Source organism: Strix uralensis, chromosome 5 (assembly GCF_047716275.1).
Source record: "Strix uralensis isolate ZFMK-TIS-50842 chromosome 5, bStrUra1, whole genome shotgun sequence".
NCBI classification, from domain to species: Eukaryota; Metazoa; Chordata; class Aves; order Strigiformes; family Strigidae; genus Strix; species Strix uralensis.
In genome coordinates this window covers 54,967,179-54,981,757 of record NC_133976.1, presented here as the reverse complement: position 1 = coordinate 54,981,757, position 14,579 = coordinate 54,967,179, and the positions used below count along the sequence as shown (strand labels likewise).

The 14,579-nt window shown below is 45.5% G+C and overlaps 1 protein-coding gene across 1 annotated transcript; it reads left to right on the top strand.

Moving 5' to 3' along the window:
* Positions 1-1,610: 1,610 nt before the first annotated feature.
* Positions 1,611-10,477, top strand: PDE6H (phosphodiesterase 6H). Its single transcript, XM_074870887.1, has 4 exons — positions 1,611-1,789; positions 6,189-6,378; positions 6,649-6,689; positions 7,593-10,477. The coding sequence occupies exons 2-4, from the start codon at positions 6,239-6,241 to the stop codon at positions 7,667-7,669; spliced, it is 258 nt and encodes an 85-aa protein (XP_074726988.1). The 5' UTR covers positions 1,611-1,789; positions 6,189-6,238; the 3' UTR covers positions 7,670-10,477.
* Positions 10,478-14,579: the final 4,102 nt, after the last annotated feature.

The following is a 14,579-nucleotide window of genomic DNA, read 5'->3' as shown; positions in this document are numbered from 1 at the left end:
TGCTGAGCGCAATCAATCTCCACACATTTGTATACAAGCTCTAATCGTCACAAGGAAGAGATGACGCCAACACGATGCTGCCCCCGTCCTCTTTCCTATGCCCAGGAATTATCGCACAAGCCTCTGAAAGCTGTGTGATCATCCTCAAACACGTGGGAATGCTAAGTGTGCTTGCTCCTTCTCTGCTAGATTGAAAGCCCCTCAGCTGCACCTAGGATTTACTTCCCAGCTTCTCTGTGCCCACTCCAAGGGCTAGGACCTTATTGATTTTTTAAATGTAAGCTAAGAATCTCACTGAAGGATTTACCTCATATAACTTCAGTCATCTGAAAGGCCAGAGGCCTCAGCCGCGGGGTTCCTGCTCAGCACCAGAGCAGTGCTGGACTGGTCACTGCTGCCAGGGTCTGTCATGTCAGAAGGAGCCTGTCCTTTCTTGGTCACATGTAGTCACAACCCTGCCTGGCATGGCTGCTCCAAAATCCCCTCCTCCATCCTCATCCAAAGACAAAGCCCACCCATCACTACACAAACCCACACCTTGGTTCCCTTCTGCCCTTGCGCTGCTCTAATACTCCTAGTGCAGCTCCATTCTCTGGGACCATTTTTGGCCCTGCCAAGCCCTGATCTCATGGTGTGAGCTGGATGCTCAACAAGGGTAAGTGAGCAGTGCTTCACCAGATCCAATGGACCCCAGAGGATTGTTAACCCTGTGGTTATGCCTCGAGCCAGGCAGCTACAGTCCATGACTTAGGTGCTGCTGCAGCTGAGGATAAGAATGATCTTCCAGCACCTTCTAACAGGGCCCTGGACCCTCTCTTTTCATCGTGAGGCTCCACCCACTTTTTCCACATCTCTGACACCAATGTCCCAGGCAGTCACAACAGACTGTTAAAATGCATCGGAGATATGAAGCACCCAATAAAACAGTGTGCATTACCATGCATGTACTTTTTTGAGTTAGACTTTGGACTGAGGCACCAGCTCTTCCCTTTCTCAGACAGCCCCTCACAGGAGCAATGCTACCAGTACCCAGATGTGACCTAGCTGTTAACCTCAGACCAGTGCCTTGGGTCTCAGATGTGACAGGCCACCCCACTGGCTGGTCCCCTGCATGCAACACAAAGGTTCCCCCTTCTTCCCCTGCCATCCCATCTGCTGGATGCAGTTAAATATTCACCGGGACCCTCCGCAGCATCTTATCAGTGTTCCTATGAGTCCCTTGAGCAACTCAGCCCACTCGGCACTGGGCTGACTGCATGCACTGCTCTGTAAGGTACATCTTGACCCCTGTGGCACTGCTGAGAAGTTTGCTGGAAAAGTTTGCATGTCTCTCTGTGCATTCACCAGCATAGGGGAGGGACCTGGGGTGATTAGAACCAACTCCTCCCTTCCCTGCATGTACAGACAGGCACGTGTGTATGTTCATGAGCAGCGGCATCACTCAAAGGGCAGGTGATTTCCTTATTCCCCTTTGCTTCTCCAGAGATCTCCCCCCAGGAGCTCCAGAGAAGCCACAACCTTTTCTTTCAGAAAGGGACACATAGCCCCTCAGGACTGTGTCGAGGATCTCCTGCTCCCCCAGATCTCACTGGAGCTGTGTCTGCAGAGCACCAAGGTCACAGCACTCCCCTCACATGCCCCCCCCGTCATGCAGGGGCCCGCCCATGATTTGCGCCCTGATGTCACCTGATGGCAGAGTATATCTGGAGGAGAAAGAACACTTCGAGACCCTTTCTACACAGGCTGGAGGACCGGAGTTGAATGATTTGCAAGAGGAGCCCTTAGCACTGTAAGTATCTCCTAGGAGCTCAAAGCAATAATGAGGGTGGCAGGGGGACAAAAGCAGAACTTGCTGCAAAACCCAAAGGAGAAAAAAGTCCTGATAAAACCCCATGTGGGAAAACTTTGGATGTTTGTGCTTAGAAAGTGTGAAGAGACCCAGTAGCTGAGAGAGGGAGTTGTAGTTCTTGGGTGGTTGTTTTGTTTCCTCTAACATTAGGGCAAGTGCTACAGCAGTGGTTTGTCTCAAAGCTTCCTGGCTGTGTGAGCAGCTCTGGCCTCCGCAGGGCCGCTTAGTTTCTCATGCCAGGCACCCCTCGGTCAGGGGTCCCTGGCACCCCCTTGGCTTGTGTCTTCAGCTGGCTTAGCCTGCATGTGAGCAGTGCCGGGGGGCTCCTGAGGAGCGTTCAGCACAGGCAGCTGGTGTTTCCTGCCCCAGTGCCCAGCCATACATGCAGGGCACATCGGTGGGGGGTTTATACTGTGTGATGCTGTACCTCTGGTGTTACTGGATACTTTCTTTCAACTGGGATAGTCTTTCCAATGATTCCCCACCTGGGAAGGAGTTGCAGGAATATAGTTCTGCTTGAAATGAGTTTCTGTCTTTTGGAGTGCATCCTCTTTCATTTGTTCTTGGTCTTAAAACTGCTGCTAGAATGAAGGGTCTGAGATCCTGTGTAAAACACAGGAACAGAAAATGTTGAACCTGCATGGACTTTTTCCATCACTATGATTAGCCAGCTCAAGCAACTGAGACTGGAGCTGTGAGAGTCCTCACTCCTCACAGGCATCTTACACTGGATACTATATTCCCAGATGAATGATGCTAGTGTCTCTCAGGAGGTCAAGAGATGAGCATGCAAGAACCCCATCAAAAGGAATGTAAAAATGAGAGTATTTCCTTCTGCATGCCATTTTCTCCCAGCACATCATTGCATGGAACCCATGGGGGTTCTGTGTCTGACACCCCTGAGGCACCACGAAGACAAGTGCACATGGAGAAGTCTGTATTTTTGAAGGTTTCAGACAGGGCAAGATGAGTTCCTACACTGAATCTGTCTCAAGAAGGTCAAGTGAGGCATCTGCATTATCTGTCAGGTAAATTTTCCATAGAGAATCAGAGATTAAGGAAGGAGCAGATTAAAGAGTCAACATTTGTCAGTAGTATTCAAGCCTCTTTAAGTTCAAAGAAAACTAAAAGAAGGATGATTAGCCTAGCCAGCAACCCAGAGGTGGGATATCTGACGCAACTGAGATAAGCCCATTACCATGTATTAGGTATAATTAGCATTCAGACGCAAGCAAAGCTCTTACCCAGAGGATTAAACCCTGGACTGAGCAGAAATAATCAGAGGAGGGGGCAGAGGAAGTGTGTGTAAGAACGTCTTGTTCCTCAACCGCCTTTGCATCCACAGCTGGCAGCACAGCCATCAGCTCTTACCCATGAGCTGCATCCCAGTGTCAGTGGCAGCAGAAGAGCTCTGGCAGCCCAGGAGGCCCTGGGAGGGAGGCAGCATAGCACTTGCAGAGATCTAGAGAAGGAGACTCAGTCTCATCAAACGTTTTTCAAGCCATCTGTTTGGTGTGGTGCCAAGGACTACCCAAATACCCAGGTACGGAGAGGTGAAAGGCTGGGAAATTCCCCTGGGAAGCTGCTGTGGGCATTTCATTCCCATCTATGATCCTGGGCTTCCTGCCCACCCACGTCTGGCTGTGTGCAGGGGCAGCTGGTTCCCAAGGTGTGGGAACTGAGGCAGCTCCCATGCTGTGGGACAGGGCCCTCTCCAGCGTGAACATCTTTGCCTGCATGTGATGGCAAGCAAGTCCCACCAGCTCAATGGTGGGAGGGCAGCTTGATTCCTGCTGCAAGATGGAGGCTGTTATGTGACATTAAGGTTGCTTTCCATCCTCCGTCATTTCTTTTGGTGATGCGTGGAGAAAATAGGTAGAGGGAGGTTGGTAAGGAAGAAGTTAGAATTGTCCCTTTTAGTTTGAGTGCTCTTTCTTGATTCATGCATATGAGAGAGAGGATGAAGTGTGATTTGGATAGATCCTTTTTCCTACCAAATCCTGGGTTATCAAGTAGGTGATACAACTACTTCAGACTGAGGGAAAAGGAAACTCCAAGGACTGTCTTCCCATTAGCTACTTCTCTATTCAGTGAAGGCCAGGGGCAAGGCATGGACTCAAAGAACTAAGAGGAGCTGACCCTCAAAGACGTTTTTGTGGTTAAGGTACTGTGCTGGCAGACAGCAAGCATTGGTGAAGTAGGGCACGAGCTCACTTGGAGATGGAGCTCAAAGGCATCTTACAAGTTTTGTATGTCAGTCCAAAGAGTTGGAAATCTGTTAGCCAGTTTGTTTCTTCTGTTGTACTTTTGGGAATAGCCCTTGAGAGGAGTGCCAAGTAACTTGACATGTTAAATGAACATGGTGCTTAGAAGTGAATGTGTGTCTCTCATAGTTCAGGAGGGGTATCTACCACTGAGACAGGCACCCTACTGATGAGAACTGCACCTGAGGCAGAGGTGTAATACTATACTTCGGGGCATCAGCAGACATGACATGGAGGAGTTTTCCAATGCAAAGCATTTTTTTTAGGGTAGTGCCATCTGAATTCCTCACTGGTCCTGAGTAACAGTGAGACACCAAATTCTCTCTTTGGTGTGGAGCCAAACAGCCTTCACCTCTCAGTTTGGCCCTAAAAAAATGCCAGTGAAAAGATTTTGTCACTCCTCCGAGCTGTGCAGTCCAGGTCATACCAATCACTGCGCCCATTCCCATTCTGTAAAAAATGAAGGTGACAGTGTTTGCTTGTTCTGCCACCGTGCTGTGAGGATAAAGCTGTAAATACTGGGTGATTGTTCAGGTGCTGCAGAGATGGCAGCCAAATAAGTAACTTCTACGATTTCAGCTGATCCCTGTGTTTGTGGGCACAGTGTGTGCTTAGGCAGCGTTGTGTTACAGGCAGGGAATAGCATCTGTGCATACTTCAGCTGCAGACATGACCATCTGCTGCTCCATTTGGGGCTGCTGGAACCCATCCAGTCTCCTGCTTGGGATATTACAGCTGAGACAGGAGCCCTACCACAAGCGACAGAAGAACTAGCGTGCCTCTAGGTGCTATCATTAGGATCCATCCTACTGTCAGAACAGATGGAAACAAGTCAGGGGTGAAGTGTTCCCAGACTGCCACAGACACAGAAACACGGCTCTTCTCCTTGCTCTGATGTGGAAGTGACACAGGGGGATTGCTTGGATGGTCTTTCTCCTTGCATCTCAGGCTTTGCTTTCCAGCACTCTGGCTATTTCAGGACTGTCAAAGACATAAACTGTCTTCAGACTAAGAAAAAAAAATCTTTGATGGCATTTACAGTTCTGAGATTAAAAGTCCGGAGTGTCACTGCAGGTGATGTTTGGGATTGGGTCACTATGGTGACATAATGGGATTAGCCTTTAATACCAAATCCTGAAGTCAATTCCATCAGTGATTCGATCAGCCTGGCTGCACAGGGATAAACACCTGGAGATAGGAGTTATGTAATGGTCATGGGGAAGAATGTGACTTCAAGGAGGGGAGAAAAAGTTGGCAATTATTTATGTGCCATAAATGCACTTGGTCAGACCATTCTAGCATACTAATTAGCACAAAATTTGATGAAGGGCTGCGAGCTCCCCCTTGAGCGCTGGTGAGATTTATTGCTGTCCTCTCTGGGAAGGAAGCAAAGGGCTCTGATACAGCAGTTCTGCCCGCTGAGGCAGGAGAGATGTCTGCCACACAAGAATTGCTCCCTGATAACTTTTTAGCCCCTATGAAGTGGAGCTTGGCTCATGTACAGTGTGGTGCAGAAGAGGTCAGTGCACATAATATAATGCTCAAAAATACCAAAATGGACATATCCTGGGGAGGCTTACGGGCTTTGCTCTCATAAATCCTAAGAAATTCACTTCTGTCTAAAAGACAGTCTCCAATGGCCTTAGCCTTCTTTACAATCTTAAAGATGCTGTGCTATTTCCCTTAAGGTTGGTATTGACAAACATAAGGCCCTAGTTGCAGCTGCACCCAGACTAAGGGCCCATCTAGCTCAGCATCCCATCTCCATCAGTGTCCAAAAAGGTACTGCTTAGGCACAAGTAGAAGAACCAGTGATGATGATTCAGAAGGATAGGATATTTCTCTAAGCCTTAAGTGGATCTTTGTGGCTCCTAGTAGTCATATCCTGAACCAGTCCCTGGCTTGAATGTCCTTTGTTTGGCATCTTAATTCAAGCATGCCAGATGAAAGGCAGTGCTATCCTGCTTATTTTGTAATCCTGTCACAATTATACTTTCTGTAATTCTGTCACCTGACTACTGATACCTAGAAATGATAAGCAGAGTGTTATGTCAGTCCTTGCCATTATCTTGCAGGCAGAAGGATCTGAGAGAGGCGTGGGCCTGCCACACACAGTAGCCGAGTGATGAGTGAGAAGCCAGGCACCAACCTCAACACTGGAGATGCTCCAACTGGTCCCACCACACCACGCAAGGGGCCTCCCAAGTTCAAGCAGAGACAGACAAGGCAGTTCAAGAGCAAGCCACCTAAAAAAGGAGTAAAAGGGTAAGGGCATTTTGGAAAGAAAAGAAACCATGCTAGTCAGGTGGCTTCCCGCTGCTAAGATGGGCTTCTGCAGTAGCATCTTCCCTTGGGCAAGGAGCCAGGAGGCTTCCCCCTGCCCCATGGTGCCATTAACTCTCCCACCTGGAGCTGTTTGTCTTCCTCTTCTGTCCGCCCACAGTTCTTCTTCCCTGGCTGGGGGCACAGGTCAGCTCCCCTTTTCTGGGTGCTGCTGGCCCAAACTCACCCCTCACCTGCTCTTTTCTCCCCTAGGTTTGGAGATGACATCCCAGGCATGGAGGGACTGGGCACAGGTAAGCCCTGTGGGATGTTGTTGTCATGCCCTGCTTTAACACAAGTGCAGTCATGCTTCAGCACAGGAGAGGACTCTATGGGGTGGCCTCTCTGTCTCCCTGGTCTCTCTGCAGCTCTCAGGGTCACCAGAGAAGGCTTAGTACCCTCTACAGGCTGCCACGGTCATGCTTATGCTTACATACACTATGAAACAGAAACACTATTTAGGCATGCTTCAATTTCTGAATGCTTTCATTTGGCTGCAGATGTGCTTGTTTGTTTTCTGCTAATACTCTGGTTAAGAATTTCAGCAGAATGAGATTCTCAAAGAAATGCCAAATGCTAAGCTATTAATACCAAAACTCACAGGAACTAAATCCCATCTGGTTAAGTATTTGTGTTATTACCAGAATCCTAATTTTAAGAATTTTATGCACCTGTCTGGGATTGAGAAACACACACTGGATGAGTTGTAGCCAGTCAGAACTTAGGTATCAATAACAACTGCACCTATCAAAAAGTTACACATCCTGAATGTTGTAGATCAAATTATTCAGCATCTGATTTAAGATTGCATATGTCTTCAAGGACATCACAGTTTGCCTACAGGTAGTTTATAAGAACAAGAGAAACCACATAACCGGAATGAATTTTTATACCAGTTTACGTAGTTGCTGAAGAGACTTACAGGAAATGCTGGTTTCCTTTTGCTCCCAGAGAAAGATGGCACAGGAGAAGATACACTGATGTGGTTCAGTCTGGTAGGTAGTACCAGATTTGAAGAGCTCATCTGCTCATTTAATCTTCAAGTGGAGTCTCATTCTTCTTAATGTTTCCTCAGTAAATCATCCTTTACATTAATAACAAAGAAATTCAAGAACTGCAGTGACCAGAACCCATTTCTCATTCTCTCTGTTTTGCAGATATCACAGTGATTTGCCCATGGGAAGCTTTCAGCCATCTGGAACTGCATGAGCTGGCCCAGTTTGGAATCATCTAAGGCACCAGCATCTCTACTGGTGTCACCTGATGACTCCACAGATCCCAGCATGGTCTTCATCACCTTTGACACTTATTTTTGGCCCTTACATCCACCTGCTCATGAGTAGGGTGATTTTGTAAGAGCTAGTTATGAGAATGTCCTTTGCAGATTAATTTGGCAAAGAAGTTATTTGAGACCCTGAACAGACCTCATGCTCCATGTGATGAAACTACTGAAAAATGTCTTAATGCCTCCCTGCACCATATTTTGTCTTCTCCCACTGCCATAGGTCTTAGTGTTTATTGAGATAGAGGGAGGCTGTATTTGAACTTTTCCCCTGGTTAGCTTCTCCCCGGTAGCTGAGATACTGTGTGCATGGGTGTGCATGTATGTCCAGACCTAATTATATCAAGCCCATTCTGGTTTCTTTCTTCCTTCCCTGACAGCTTTCTATATAGGATTTCCATGAATATGTCCCCATGTTATTTGGGTCACCAATTATTTGGTGAGAGTATATCTGTAGAGAACAGCATTAGAGTCACCAGTCCAGGCATTAGGCTGTTTTTCCGTAGGAGACCCTTCCCCAGGAGTTCACCATAAGAAACTTGCTGCTAAGATTTACGTCATCAGCAAATAGGGAAAAGGGCTTGCAAATGTCTCTGCTGTACTGCCCACAAGCTATAAGCCATGAGACTCTGGCTTTTATAATAATGTTAAATGAAAATGTGTGTGTCTGAGATCAATAGTTAAGTGAATTAATCCTACTATTCATTCTTTTGTGGTTGCAATTCCAAAGAAGCAGCACTCCAAATGACATTGTGTTTCCTCTACTTTGGTGTGACACCCCTGTGTGACACCTGTGCTGTTCCCATACCCACACATACTTACACGAAGCATTTGCTCCCCAGAACATATTTGCTGCCACTTAAGAAGACAGAGAATCATTACGATCTGACAGCGGACAGTGCCAGTCTCCCTTCACACACACTCCCATCAGCAGGAAGGCTTTTCTCTCTTCACCCCCTGGCAACTTCAAGCTCTGGAGCTTGTCTGGACAAGCAGGCAAATGGTGGTTCCCAAGAGAGAGATAACTGCAGAGCAGGCGGGGAGGCAGGGGGAGGTTAAGATGTGTATATGCAGGCAAGCACAGAGCGAATCCACTTAACCCTATTGATTTGTGTCTCCTGGTCTCTGGCAGCCTGAGTGCTAGTGAGTGGTGAGGCACTCGTAACCACTTAAATGCACAGGGAAGGCACAAAGATTCCCTGCTGTCCTGGCATTAAGGAAGGGCTTTTATTTTGTTGGGAGGTAAGGAGTGAGCTGTTGTAACGAGGCTTTGTTGTAGCTACATAATATTCATAAGACGAGGTGGCATTTTTAATCATTGCCTTCAGCTTGACAAGCCTCATTACATAAGAACTGCCTCCCCCCAGATTATTTTTCCTATGCTGAACATGTTCATGGGAGCAAGGAGTGATCGTGGAGAGGAAAGCAAATCATACCTAAAAGTTCGATCTCCATGCATAAAGCATTGCTATAAATCCATGGCTGCACTATAGTTATCCACTACTGTTATTCCAGAAATAAAAGCTACCAGTTTTCATTTAAAATATAGCTTCAGCACCAGAAGCTAAAGAAAATTCCTGATGGCAGTCCAGAGTACAGCTTTTATTATACAGCACTCTTGCCATTGGAAACAGCAGTAAACCAACAAGCAGTTCAGAACGCACCACAATCAGAGCACAGGAGTCATGTATCATTTAGCTAATTGCAGCCCACAGCTATTTCCTTGGGCAGAGGCAGTCTGTCCTTTCCACTTACTGGAAATTTCTCCTGCCTTTCTCACCTTTTAAGGCTTTTCTTCTTTCCCTAAGTGTTCTTTATGTAAATTATGTTTTATTTAGCTTTTATTGTAGGGTACTGATTTAATTTTTTTTCAAGATCACGTGCTAGTCTTCTCCTTCTGTGGTTAAACGTGAATGTTCCTATGTCAATGCTCTTCCTATGTCAATGCTCCTATGTCAATGTGCGTTCCCTCATATTACACCATCCTGTAGCAGGTGATCCTTATTCCACCTTCTCAGTTTGTCCTCTTCTATCTGGGAAAAGACCCATTGGATTCAGTTTTGGATCCTGCAAGCTGGCTGCCTCTATTATCATTGAGTGTTCCTTTTTTTAAGCAGGAGAACAAGAGGATAACCTTTGAATTATTCCTTTTGCTCCCATTTCATCACAGGCTTTGGGAAAGCTGTCCAAAGATAGTGAGATCCTCTGTCAGAAAATCTGTGGGGTAAAAGCAAACTTCTCCTTAGTCCAGGGACTGAGGCATTTCAGCAAATGGGAGGGTCCCGGTGTAGGTCTGCATCTGATTGCCATAACCCCAGCTCCCATCAGAGAACTACTCCATTCTCCTTCCTAGAGGAGTCCAACAGGAATGTGCACATACTCCAGCTCTCATGCCTGGCTGATGAACTGTATCAGAAGACGTTTTAGGTCAACGCAGTTTGTGTTTAAAATAATTTCTATTTATTATTAAGGATTACATTCCTTCCTTTACTTGTAAGGAACTTTGAGACTTAGAAGAGGAATCTTAAAACATCCTCAGAGTTGTTTTGTCTGAGGGTCAGAGTTTTTTCTAATGAGCTATAGCCCCTGAAAGTTCAATTTTTCAAACAGTGAGAGATGACTATGGTGCAAGAAAGCAAATGTATTCAAGTAGCTTGTTGAAGGACTTCAGCCTATCGTAATATGGTACTCTTTGTTCTTTTACTATAAAAACAAGTCAAAACCAATAAAAACTAATAAAAAATGTTTTAAAAATCATAAGAATGTAGTCTGACTTGCTTACAAAATACATCCAGAGAAAAGGCAGATGACTTAGCTTTTCATTCTAAAATCCTTTCCTGAGGAAAGCTCTAAAAGCCACTCACCACTCCTCATGAGAGAAAACCAGCTATTTATCTCCAAACAATAGGCAATAAAGACTAACTGTGATATCATCTGAGAAGCAGTTTTTCCCTGAGTGATGACTGGTGTATTCTCCCAGGCATGGTGCACATGATTTCCTTAGGGCTGAAATCTTTTGGCCAGTTATGTCTTCTGGGACTCTTTATGCAACTAAGTGTCAGCATGTTTCTACCCTACAGCAAAAAATGACTGATATGTGAATGCCACTTAGTTGCTTCGCATTGCTATGACTGCAAGATAGAACTGCAAACACTCGTTTCCTTTTGCTTCTTGTTCTTGTCAAACTTTTTAAACATTCATAGGGTTTCAAGTTGGTCAGGTTCAATTGCCTCCTGGTGTATGGTGCCAGGTCTCAGCTTTAGAAAGTGTTTTCTTTTGTGCCATCTTTGGAGCTTTTTTCTTGCAACTCATCACTGAGTGTCTAATTTAAAGTCTTTTGTCTTTGAATTCTTTCTGTCCTGTGAGATACAAATATGAGTTAGCCAGGAGTCATCTGGGGGGAACTTTTTATAAATCCCTTCCCAACAGCACTTTTTTAAAAACAGGACTGCTATTTAATAGCACCAACTTTAAATCTGGGTTTACCTGATGCCTGGAAAATTCTGTATCACACCAAGAGTGCCTTCAGAGATGAGTCTCATCCTCACTGACCTCAGTTTGTGGCTCTAGTGAGAAAGATAAATAAACCTAAATATCTGCAAGAAAAGAAGAATGAACCTTGGGAAAAGTAAGAAGCACTTGTCTTGGTTTTCCTCATCTAATATATATAAATCACCTCAGGAATCTCAATTTAAAAAAAAATCTTCAGTGTAAATTGGATTCTTCAGGAGATCTGAAGATGTTCAGTGCAAGATTCCCATCCTCCACAACAGTTTGAAAATCAGCACCTCGGTATATCGCTTTTTCCTACGGTATTGATCAATATGGTATGGACTAAGAAATGTACTCTGACAATATCACTGTGTGTTTTGTGAGGCATTTTTCTATTTTATAAATGGGATTTTGAGAGTTAGAAAAATTGACGTCAAGAGTATCCATCACCTTTAGGTTGCCGGTAACTGATTTTTCAGAGTACTTAACATTATGTCTCAGTGTTTAAAATACAGCTGTCATTGGTTGTGGTTGCAGCTATGAGTACTCATTAGTGAGCCTCACTCTCTCTGAGTCTGATCTCACTTGGACAGTAAGACACAAGGCCTCAGCTTGGAGATCCGAGGAATAATGTGTATGCATTTTGAGAGTATTTATGTAATGCCTCATAGAAATTACTTGTTGAGTATCACTCAGGGTGGGCAGGTTATTCCAGCCAACAGTCTGTTTCAGCATCACCACAACACTGCGATGCAAATCTAGACAGCTATGGAAAAAAAGAACAGAAGATCATGTAATTAAAATTAAAGATAGTATCACATGCTTATAAGCGTACTTAACTCTGGAATTTCCTCATACTGGACTGCTTAACTTTGAAATCTTACTCCCCGTGTCCATTGTACTGCCAGGGTTGTTAAAGCTGGGCTCAGCTTAGTACCTGCATCTCCAGAGGTGTCCTGACTGTCCAAGGCAGGGAGCGCTTATGGCTTCCAGCCTTCCCCACACTGACTGTAATCAACCTGTAAGGAGTGGGATGGCTCAAGACTCTGTGCAGGGAGCACATAAAGATTTAATTCTATCAGTTGCAACTTTCAGCTTATCTTTAACAAGTGCTCTCATTTTTTATGTGGTTCCGCTTCTTAAAGTTAGCATAACTGTGGTGACATTTTTGGCCCTTGTTACTCCTGCTGGGTGAAACAGATACCTTCACTATGAAGGCTTGTTGCCTTCAGGCATTTTGAAACACTTTCTTGTCTCTGGCATTTTTCTGAGGGTCTCTCACATTCCTGAGGCTGTAAATGAAGTGGCTGAGCATAGCAACCACCAGCACATACACAACATACACCAGGCTGTCCTGATGGCTTGGCAAACCAGTGATGCAACACATAGATGAACTTCATTACCCTATGAAGAGTATGTCTAATGAGGGGGGCACTGGGAGTGGAGAAGGCTTTTTGTACCCTGAAAGCTTGGTCAGGACAGTGATGAGCACAGGAAAAGTGCATAGGAAGGAAAGATTCCTTCAAGAACATGGAGAGCATGGAGCAGCAATGCAGTGAAGCCCCTGATCTGTGAGCTGCCTTCCAAAGCAGCACACCAGTCTCTACCCTGCGGACCGTGCCAGATAGGGTATGGCAGATAGCCAAGGAGCACTTGCAGGAGCTCCAAGTCTGTTACAGTACTGAAAAAAGCATTCACATGAGGCACAAACTATCTACAAAGGGCATCCAGTGAGCAAGCTGAACTTGGTCCCTTGCAAGAGGCCTTGCTCTATCTGGGAGACAGTGGCTGTAGCAGCACAACCATCTGGGAAGAAAGAGAGCTTGGAAAGAAACACATCAAATCGTGGGAGCAAGGGGTGTTCCAGACTACCACCACAATGGCCATGTAATCACAAGTAACAGAGAAGGTAAGCAGGAATAGCATCAGTGGGAGAATCTGTATCTTGTGTTATTAGGAGAACTCAGTAACCTGTGTTTTGTTTCCCCTCACCTCTGGTTAGGACACCAGAAGGAGCAAAAGATGGAAATCTCAGGACTGTTAACACCCCCTCCGGTGTAGGCTGCTAGAGCACATCCCTTGGAAGCGTGATCTGTGCAGGCTTACAGAGGGTGAAGAGGGGCGCAGCAGGTTAGAGACAGATGGGACACAGGGCCAGTTCCTCAGCCATACAGAGGTTTCTGCCCCACAGGTGACCTGAGGCATAAACTCACATTGCTTCTTCAAAACCCCACATTGGTTTCTCTAAGCACAAGGAGAAGACAAGCTCATTTGTTCATCTCGCAAGCTAGTTGGATACAAGTCACCTCAAACCTGTACAACAGACAGCCTCCTTATCATCCAGTCAGCTGCTATCACAGGCACAGCAAGCTTGCATCTGTCTGCACCAGGGCAGCTGGCTGCAGATCTGAAAGTAAAGGAAGAAAACTAACAGCAGGCCAGCCACATGGGAAACAACAAGTAGTGTTAGATCTGGCTTTAGCAACAACAGTGTTACCAGAAACTATCACTGGGATCAAGGTCCCTCCATGCTAGGCACTTTGTAAGTACATCACTGGGAACTAATGAATTAGTAATAATCTTGATCTCCAAGACAGTGTGTTACTCCAGCCTGTGGATACTGAACTTCACTAACAAGGCAGGGACAGTGGAGATGCAGCACAGTTTTGAAAATGTCAGTACATAGCCAGGTCACATATAGACAGTTGGGATGAGGAACATGCAGATGGAGGCATCAGGAAACAGTCCTTTCAAACACAAATCCTTCAGCTAGGAGAAGATCTGGTAAGCACCAGTCCCAGACAAGAGCAAGGGGAAAGCAAGTCAGCAATGAAATTGCAATGAAATATGGTCAGCAAATGAAGCAATTTTGGACTAAAGTTGCCTATATGGAAATAGCACCACAAGGAGCTATATTATGAGAAACCTGAGCGGAACTTAACACTATTGCATGCCCATCCAGAAAGCTGCATTCGGTTCTAGGTGTTTTGAGAACAGAGGCTAATAAACTGTTAAGCATTTTGAGATAATGTAGAAGGGGAGGGAGAGGAAAGAAACATAGAGATAGAAAAATTAAGAAAGGAGGAGTAAGGACTCCACAGGCAGCAGGGAATTTGCTCCAGCATGCACAGCCCCCTGAAACAGCCGGGTGAAGTTGTGATTCCCATCTGGAGATAGCTGTAGGGTATAGATAACAAAGCAGGACAAATACTAGCTAGGATGAAACAAAGAATATCTATCTGAACATAACGAGACATCAAAAATTTAAGTAGTTGTTATCAAGAAGTTCTGACAAATGCCTTTCTTGGGAAAGCTGGCCTCTTGTCCCATGGGAAGTAGGAAGGCTCTGTTACTTAGGACATTTGTGACT

What these genes read in the sequence shown, in the direction of transcription:
- PDE6H (XM_074870887.1), top strand. Translation starts at nt 6,239, where the DNA reads ATGAGTGAGAAGCCAGGCACCAACCTCAACACTGGAGATGCTCCAACT. An exon ending in CCTAAAAAAGGAGTAAAAGG is followed by an intron (nt 6,379 to 6,648) that starts GTAAGGGCATTT and finishes TTTCTCCCCTAG; the next exon opens with GTTTGGAGATGACATCCCAG. An exon ending in CATGGAGGGACTGGGCACAG is followed by an intron (nt 6,690 to 7,592) that starts GTAAGCCCTGTG and finishes TCTGTTTTGCAG; the next exon opens with ATATCACAGTGATTTGCCCA.